At 42.0% G+C, this 9,152-nt stretch overlaps 1 protein-coding gene across 1 annotated transcript; it reads left to right on the plus strand.

Moving 5' to 3' along the window:
• Positions 1-2,348: 2,348 nt before the first annotated feature.
• LOC112230530 (alpha-1A adrenergic receptor-like) lies at positions 2,349-5,572 on the plus strand. The gene is made up of 2 exons (XM_024396808.1): positions 2,349-3,282; positions 5,040-5,572. Exons 1-2 carry the CDS (start codon positions 2,349-2,351, stop codon positions 5,570-5,572), a joined length of 1,467 nt encoding a protein of 488 aa, XP_024252576.1.
• Positions 5,573-9,152: the final 3,580 nt, after the last annotated feature.

Raw genomic sequence — 9,152 nt, forward strand, 5'->3', positions numbered from 1 at the left:
TTCATCCAATGACATGCAAAATCACCAACATGTACACCCATATTGGTGTTGAGTGAAATTATCACCCCAGTTCAATCCCTAGCCTGTCATCTGACTGCTGAGTTAATGGCTGTGTCAAGATGTATTGCAAAAGGAAATGGAAAAATGGCATTATACTGGGAGAGATGGGTTAATTGTGGGCATTGGAGGGAGATCACAATGAATGCTGGATTGGCCACTATGGGTGAAAATCCAGCACTTGCAGAATGAGGAAATTAGGAATATACACAGTGTACAAAACATTAGGAACACATTCCTAATATTGAGTTGCACCACCTTTTGCCCTCAGAACAGCCTCCATTCGTTGGGTACTACAAAGTGTGGAAAGCATTCAATAGGAATGCTGCTCTTTACACACCCAAACCGGTGTGCCTGGCACCTACTACCATGTCCCGTTCAAAGGCACTTAAATCTTTTGTCTTGCCCATTCACCCTCTGAATGGCACACATACACAATCCATGTCTCAATTGTCTCAAGGCTTAAAAGACCTTCTTTAACCCGTCGCCTCCCCTTCATCTACACTGATTGGATTTAAGAGGTGACTTCAATAAGGGATCATAACTTTCACCTGGATTCACCTGGTCAGTCTGTGTCATGGAATGACCAGGTGTTCCTAATGTTTGGTACACTCAATGTATGTATAATTATTGAATTACATGCACCGTACAAGTGAGTGAAAATAGCTGTAAGTAGCAGTAGAGTTATTGTTGTCTGTTTGTTTACTCCAATCAACATAGGGATGGTAAAAAAATAATAAGTATAAATAAAAAATAATGAGTATTAGGAATTATGCAAACAATTAAATTGATGGAACCCACAATATATCTACAATATTATAACGTACTCACACACTGCCCATTACAGAGTTAGCACATGTTGCTGCCTGATTTATGACCCAGGTGAAAATTAGCTTTTGTTTTATGTAAAAAAAAATCACTTCTATGCTTTGATGGTTTCCCTCATAACTTACGTTATGACTACCAATGATTCTGTGTCAGTGGAGCTGGTGTTTGAAGTAGATGGTGTTATGCATCAGGAGTCAAATCGACAGACAGATTCAGTAATGTTATTTTGATGAAAAGGAAATCGAAAATGGTGTGTTTATTGAAGCGGGACCTCTGGTGGTATTTAATGATGTGTGAAGTGAAGAAATCTTTACAGAGCACCTCTCTCTCGGGGAAGAAGATATTTGGCACGTTAATGCATTTTTACAGCACACCCATCATGTTATTGTTGTTTTTTGCTGTCTTGTGGTTTTATTTAGGATTACTATAAAACATTTTTATATCCTTTTATGTGATGGATGCCTGGCATATGGTTGTAAAACTCGATGAATGCTTACTCAGTCTCAGTCTTATTCAGTCTTATTTGTAACAGTGACTATTCACTGGGCATGAACTGGTTGACTATTCACTGGGCATGAACTGGTTGACTATTCACTGGGCATGAACTGGTTGACTATTCACTGGGCATGAACTGGTTGACTATTCACTGGGCATGAACTGGTTGAATCATGGAACCTTGTTCCAATGTAACTTATTGTGACGTATTGTGACATATTTTCCACGAAGATTCCACATCACAATACGGTGAAAAATTTAATTGAAACAACTTTGACTCAACCAGTTTGTGTCCCATGGGTACATTTAGGCCTAGATTCAGTCCAGACCAAGGAAGTTCTGCAATATACTGCGCTTGACATTTAAATGTAATTTCCGATTGAGTTGACATTTGCAGTGTTTACCGTGAATGCAGTCTGATGCCGATTCTGATTGAATCCCACCTTAGCTTCTGCCATTCCGTGAAAAAGGGATGGAGCCTAGGAGGATGTCTTTTTTTTTATTAACTGCTCTCTTTTTCCTGTGTTTTTAGTGGGACTTTTGCTTAATAAAATCATCCCTCCAGCAAGTTTCTACCATCTCAGTCCCATGGAGGAAGAGACAGCATAAACATATTGGATCTTGTTATCACCCAGAAAGCCCTGCAGCCAAACTCCACAGACAAATGGCACAACAATCAGTGCCAGTGCTGAAGATTTACTATCCTGACCTGTCAGTATTTTTTTATGTCTCTGCCAAGGACTTGTGATTTGTGCACGCATTGGCAAGGGCTCCTGCCTCCTGGCATCAAAGATCTGTGATTGATGAGGTAGCAACTTTTGCAGTCTTGAGTCACACAAAGGGGAGATACAAATGGTGGACTCCCAACTCCTGAGCTGAAGTTTGCAAAGCTGGCTTCTGATTTAACAGAACATTGCAGTCAATCCCAAAAACATTCAACTAATGAATTAACCATAAACAAAGCCGAAATGGTTCCCTCGGGTGAGAACATAACTTTCCCCGTGTCAGAGAACTGTCCCAACTGCAGCTCCTCTTCCTATGCTGATATGGATAACACTAAGGCTGTGACCCTGGGTCTGGTGCTGGGAGTGTTTGTCATCTTCGGGGTTCTAGGTAACATCCTGGTCATTCTGTCTGTGGTGTGCCACCGCCACCTGCGCTCTGTCACACACTACTTCATCGCCAACCTGGCAGCAGCCGACCTGCTCCTGAGTTCCACCGTGCTGCCCTTCTCTGCCACTTCGGAGGTCCTGGGGCGCTGGGTGTTTGGCCGGCCATTCTGCAGTGCTTGGGCTGCCTTGGATGTTCTCTGCTGCACTGCCTCTATCCTCAGTCTGTGTGTCATCTCTGTGGACCGCTACCTTGCTGTCAGCTACCCGCTGCGCTACCCGGCCATGGCCACTGGGCGGCGCGGCCTGGTCGCAGTGACAGCTCTCTGGGGCCTCTCGGCAGCCATATCCGTGGGTCCGCTCTTCGGCTGGAAGGAGCCCGACCCAGAGGACGAGACTGAGTGCCGGATCACAGAGGAACCGGGTTATGCTATTTTCTCTGCCCTGGGGTCGTTCTATGTGCCACTGGCTGTCATTCTGGCCATGTACTGCAGGGTGTATGTGGTGGCCAAGCAGAAGTCCCGGGACCTGAGGGAGGGCAGGAAGAGTGAGGGGGGGATGGTCACGAAGGAAGAGGGAGTGACACTGAGGATCCATCGTGGAAATGCCCCTGCTGTGCCAGAGGGCCAGGAGGAGGAGGGAGAAAAGGGCACCATTAGGCGGAGACGCACCACCTTCGCCCTTATGCGCCTGCTGAAGTTTTCCCGGGAGAAGAAGGCAGCCAAGACACTGGGCATCGTGGTTGGCTGCTTCGTTCTCTGCTGGCTGCCCTTCTTCCTGGTTATGCCCATCGGTGGGTATCCCACAATGCCTTTCCTTGCTCTCTATGATATGTATGTGGTGCTGCATGCCTTTCGTTTGGAAATGAAAAAGAGTCGTTAATATGACTAGATGTCTGTCTAATCAACTGTCAAATAACAATATCAGAGGGAACAGCATCCCTGAATGAATTAGCATTTTTCTCACAAAAATAATCCTTCTAACTGATTTCCCATAGCAGCATATAAACCCACATTACTGGATAGAGAGTGATTGCCTCACACTGTCGTTTTCTAGTCAGGGAAAGCTTCCCTTCCAAATCGCAGAAAAATAAACCCCTCCACTCAACTCAATTGAACTTTAAAATGTAAATCTCCCCCTCTCAATGGAAAAGCGCTGTGACAAAATTGAATGGAAATGAATGTATTGATAGAGACTGAAAGACAGGGAATAAGCCACAGGGCCTATTTTCTGCTTTTCCGTTGTTTTAGTTCTGTCACAGCGCACCAAAAACAGTGTTAAGAGTTGTAAGCAAAAGCAACCCTCTATTATACAAATTCAGCGACAAAATCGCTCTTGTTAGCATGGCCATGGGATGAGTCACTTATAACTATAGTTCAGTAATTTGAAAGATATGACAGGGCACAAATGTTGCATTCTATAATATCTTGGCAAAAAATATGAATGATAGGAAGATTAAGAGGGGCTATACATGACCATATGACGATACATGTCGCCTACAGTCAAAACCAACATTGCCTCAAAGCTGTCATCCACGTCGTTAATACCCCCACAGAATGTGATTAATGAGATGCAGTACACAGTACAGTATACAGTACCATCCCTAATATTCTTGATTAGGGATTAGAGAGACCTGTTATTCAAGATGAAATGGAGATTGGTGTTGAACTCACCTACTGTAGGTTAGCAGATTAGTAGATGGCCTGCTGATGGCCTAAAACACTCATTCTTCTGAATCCTCCTCCTTTGGTCTGGGGAGGTGTATCTGAATGCATCCATACTCTGCATTTCTTATCCTACTTTAGAATGCATTTATACACCAGTCCAATATTAGAATAGTTTATTGATTTATTTGTGTTTTATTGTATACATAACAATGGAGTCTACGACCTTGGTTACCCCTGTCGAATGCTCGCTATACATGTCTGTTTTCTTTTAAAGTACATCAGGAATTAAATTACTGCCATGGAGAAGCAGAGCAAATGAAATGCCAGCGTTGGGTTATACTTCAGGGAAGAAATGAAATGAACAAAAACACTATTCATTATTTGATTCCTAAACCATTACGGACAACAAACATAAAGGGCATGATTTTGTGCTCAGTAAGCAGGCGCCCACAATCACCCTTCCTCTTTCCAAGGCAGCAAAGCATTACTGGAGTTTAGCATTTCACTATGAACAGCACAATATTTCATGCCGACTCTGAGCTGATGCCCCTGAGCTTCTCAGACAGGAATGAAAGAGTTGAATGTTTAAGACATTTAGAAACAAATCCAGGTATGCTGGCTTTACCAAAGTCTAACCTAGAAAGATAACTTACAAAGTGTTAAGTACACAGTGAACATCAGTATGTCTGCAATTGGAACTATAGTGAAATGGTGTGCGTTAATGTGTGAGCTATCTCTGCTCATCTTATTGTTGGTGTTAATACATACAGAGAATGGCCGATAGAACATGCCAATGATCAATGATTCATATAGACATTGTGAACTTCTGTATGTGTTTAAGTGACAGATCTGTGTGTGTTCTTTCTGTCTGTTCTTTCCACAGGCTCCATATTCCCATCGTACAGGCCACCTGACACCATCTTTAAGATCACCTTCTGGCTGGGCTACCTCAACAGTTGTATCAACCCCATTATCTATCCCTGCTTCAGCCAGGAGTTCAAGAGGGCATTCCTCAACGTTCTGCATGGACGCTGTCTCAGACAGGGGGGCAGGAGCTCCAAATCTTTGGGGTTTGCTTCTTCCCATGGTCCCAGTCCTGGTCCATCGTCTCTTATCAGATCTAAGCCTCCCCCCTCCTCCTCCAGCTTCTCCACCAAGCCTCGCCAAGCCCCCTCCCCAGCCTCTCCCTCCTTGGGCTGCTGTAGGACCTTCTCTGGCTCCTCTTCCTCAGTGGGGGTGCCAGGCCATACCCACATTGCTCGGGTTCAGAGTAAAAGCCTGCTGAAGGCGTGGTGCTTTGCAGCGGGGGAAAGACCGCCACCATTGGGTGCTCCTTGCCAAAGCCCTTCAGCCCTTGCTACATGTCAAGCCAAAGTCCATCACCTCACCATGGGAGTGAAAGGGGAGGCAGTGTGACTGGGAGCACTAATGGTTGCTGGATAGTAAAAATCTCAAATTCTAGGAAAATATGTGATTGTAATTGGCGTGACGTTAAGTCATATCTATAGACTTGCTGGAGTCAGTCTAGCTATTAACATTAGACTGATGTCTGATGTGTCTTCAGGTTGCAGGGAATGGGAGATAGAACACTGCTCTCAGGGAGAAAGTAACACACCTGGAGGTAGAGATGTACTGTACTGTATGTGCTGTGATGCAGTGTATAGATAGGAATCAAAATGAGGATACACAGTGTCAGGGTCAGTGTCAGAACAGAAATTGAATACAGACTACTGAGTTAGTACAGAGATTGAATGAAAACATGTGCTTTCTGATCACTGAAGAGCAGTGGTGGAAAAATTACCCAATTGTCATACTTGAGTAAAAGTAAAGATAACTTTACTTGAGTCATTTTCTATTAAGGTAACAGTCACCTGAGTAAAATTCTACTTGAGTAAAAGTCTAAAAGTATTTTGTTTAAAATATACTTAAGGATCAAAAGTAAATGTAATTGTTAAAATATACTTATGTATCAAAAGTAAAAGTATAAATAATTTCAAATTCCTTATATTAAGCCAACCAGACGGAACCATTTTCTTATTTTTTATTTATTTATAGTTAGCCAGGGGCACACTCCAACACTCAGGCATAATTTACAAACAAACAATGTGTGTTTAGTGAGTCCGCCAGATCAGGGCAGTAGGGATGACCAGGGATGTTCTGTTGATATGTGTGTGAATGAGGCCATTTTCCTGTCCTGCTCAGCATTCACAATGAAAGTACTTTCGGGTGTCTGGGAAAATGTATGGAGTAAAAAGTACAATATTTTCTTAAGGAATGTGGTGAAGTAAAAGTAGTCAAAAATATAAACAGTCAAGTAAAGTACAGAAGCCCCCAAAAAACGACTTAAGTAGTACTTTAAAGTATTTATACGTATGTACTTTACACCACTGTTGAAGAGGAGTCCTTCAGGAAAATGTACATATGTTCAACATTGTCTAATGTCAATATGTATGACATGCTTAACATCTGACGTGCAGTTTTCACAGTGCTTTGTACCGAACAATTTAACATGTGCTCAGTTCTTGTGAAGTGCAGTGCTGCTGGCATGTACAGTGGCTTGCGAAAGTATTCACCCCCCTTGGCATTTTTCCTATTTTGTTGCCTTACAACCTGGACTCAAAATTGATTTTTGGGGGGGTTTGGATCATTTGATTTACACAACATGCCTAGCGCTTTGAAGATGCAAAATATTTTTTCTTGTGAAACAAACAAGAAATAAGACAAAAAAAACTGAGAACTTGAGCGTGCATAACTATTCACCCCCCCAAAGTCAATATTTGTAGAGCCACCTTTTGCAGCAATTATAGCTGCAAGTCTCTTGGGGTATGTCTCTATAAGCTTGGCACATCTAGCCACTGGGATTTTTGACCATTCTTCAAGGCAAAACTGCTTCAGCTCCTTCAAGTTGGATGGGTTACGCTGGTGTACAGCAATCTTTAATGTCATAACAAAAATTCTCAATTGGATTGAGGTCTCGGCTTTGACTAGGCCATTCCAAGACATTTAAATGTTTCCCCTTAAATCACTCGAGTGTTGCTTTAGCAGTGTGCTTAGGGTCATTGTCCTGCTGCAAGGTTAACCTCCGTCCCAGCCTCAGCATGATGCTGCCACCACCATGCTTCACTGTGGAGAAGGCGTTCTCGGGGTGATGAGAGGTGTTGGGTTTGTGCCAGACATAGCGTTTTTCTTGATGGCCAAAAAGCTCTGACCAGAGTACCTTCTTCCATATGTTTGTCTCCCACATGCCATTTGCTGAACACCAAATGTGTTTGCTTATTTATTTCTGCACGCCCAATTTTGCACGCCCAATTTTTCAGTTTTTGATTTGTTAAAAAAGTTTGAAACATCCAATAAATGTCGTTCCACTTCATGATTGTGTCCCACTTGTTGTTGATTCTTCACAAAAAAATACAGTTTTATATCTTTATGTTTGAAGCCTGAAATGTGGCAAAAGGTTGCAAAGTTCAAGGGGGCCGAATACTTTCGCAAGGCACTGTATGTGACTTCTGAAGGTAGTTGGTTGCACCAGATCTTATTTAGGGCCTTCATTGCAAATGGGGTGAATACATATGCACGCAGCACTTTTCCATACAATTTTTTGAAACAAGTAATTTTTTACATTTCACTTCAGCAATTTGGACTATTTTGTGTATGTCCATTACATGAAATCCAAATAAAAATCCATTTAAATTACAGCTTGTAATGCAACAAAATAGGAAAAATGCAAAGGGAGATTAATAATTTTGCAAGGCACTGTATAAGCATCTGTGTAACGTATTGAAATCTCATCCCCATGGAAATGAAGTAAAATACAGAAAATATTTTCATACTAAATATATTATCATGCCTCTCTCCAATCACAGTTGAATATTTCACTGTATCTGCACCAATTCTCTATGAAAATGAAACATGTCACCCGTTGTTTTGCATGTGTGATTAATATACTGAACAAAAGTATGAACGTAACATGCAACAATTTCTACGATTTTACGGAGTTACAGTTCATATGAAATCAGTCAATTGAAATGATCCCCTAATCTAAGGATTTCACATGACTGGGAATACAAATATACATCTGTTGGTTACAGATACCTTAAAAATAAATGGGTCTTACAATGGGCCTCGGGATCTTGTCACTGTATTTTTGTGCATTCAAATTTCCATCAATAAAATGTAATTGTGTTCGTAGTCCATAGGTTATGCATGCCCATACCATCACCCCACCGCCACCATGGGGCACTCTGTTCACAACGCTGGCATCAGCAAATCGCTCGCCCATACGACCCCATACAAGTGGTCTGCGGTTGTGAGACTGGTTGGACGTGCTGGCAAATTCTCTAAAACTACATTGGAGGTGGCTTATGGTAGATAAATTAACATTCATAGCCCTGGTGGACATTCCTGCAGACAGCATGCCAATTGCACGCTCCTTCAAAACTTGAGACATCTGTGGCATTGTGTTGTGTGACAAAACTGCACATTTTAGAGCGGCCTTTTTTTGTCCCCAGCACAAGGTACATCTGTGTAATGATCATGCTGATTAATCAGCTTCTTGATATGCCACACCTGTCAGGTGGATGGATTATCTTTGCAAAAAAGAAATGCTCACTAACAGGTATGTAAACAAATTTGTGAACAACATTTTGAGCGAAAAAAGCTTTTTGTGCATATGGAACATTTCTGGGATCGTTTATTTTAGCTCAGGAAATATGGGACCAACACTTTATATGTTGAGTTTATATTTTTGTTCAGTTTAATTATAACCAGGTATGCATGGCCTTTTCAGCTATTAGGCAGCCCGCAATATATTAAATATGTTATGACTTCAAAGAAACATTGACATAGCCACTTCTGTTAGACATCAAAATACAGGTAGGTGCCAACACTTTTCCCCCCATTAATCCATTTGGTCCAATAATAAACAACTTGGGAGATGTCTTGATTTCAATGACCATAGCATTAGTTCATTGTCTCATAACGTCCGTCTGCACTGATC

This window comes from Oncorhynchus tshawytscha, linkage group LG33 (genome assembly GCF_018296145.1).
Source record: "Oncorhynchus tshawytscha isolate Ot180627B linkage group LG33, Otsh_v2.0, whole genome shotgun sequence".
Classification (NCBI taxonomy): Eukaryota; Metazoa; Chordata; class Actinopteri; order Salmoniformes; family Salmonidae; genus Oncorhynchus; species Oncorhynchus tshawytscha.

Excerpts from the sequence above, each read along its gene's own strand:
- LOC112230530 (XM_024396808.1), top strand. The coding sequence starts at position 2,349 with ATGGTTCCCTCGGGTGAGAACATAACTTTCCCCGTGTCAGAGAACTGT. Across the intron at positions 3,283-5,039 it reads CTTCCTGGTTATGCCCATCG|GCTCCATATTCCCATCGTAC; the intron begins GTGGGTATCCCA and ends TTCTTTCCACAG.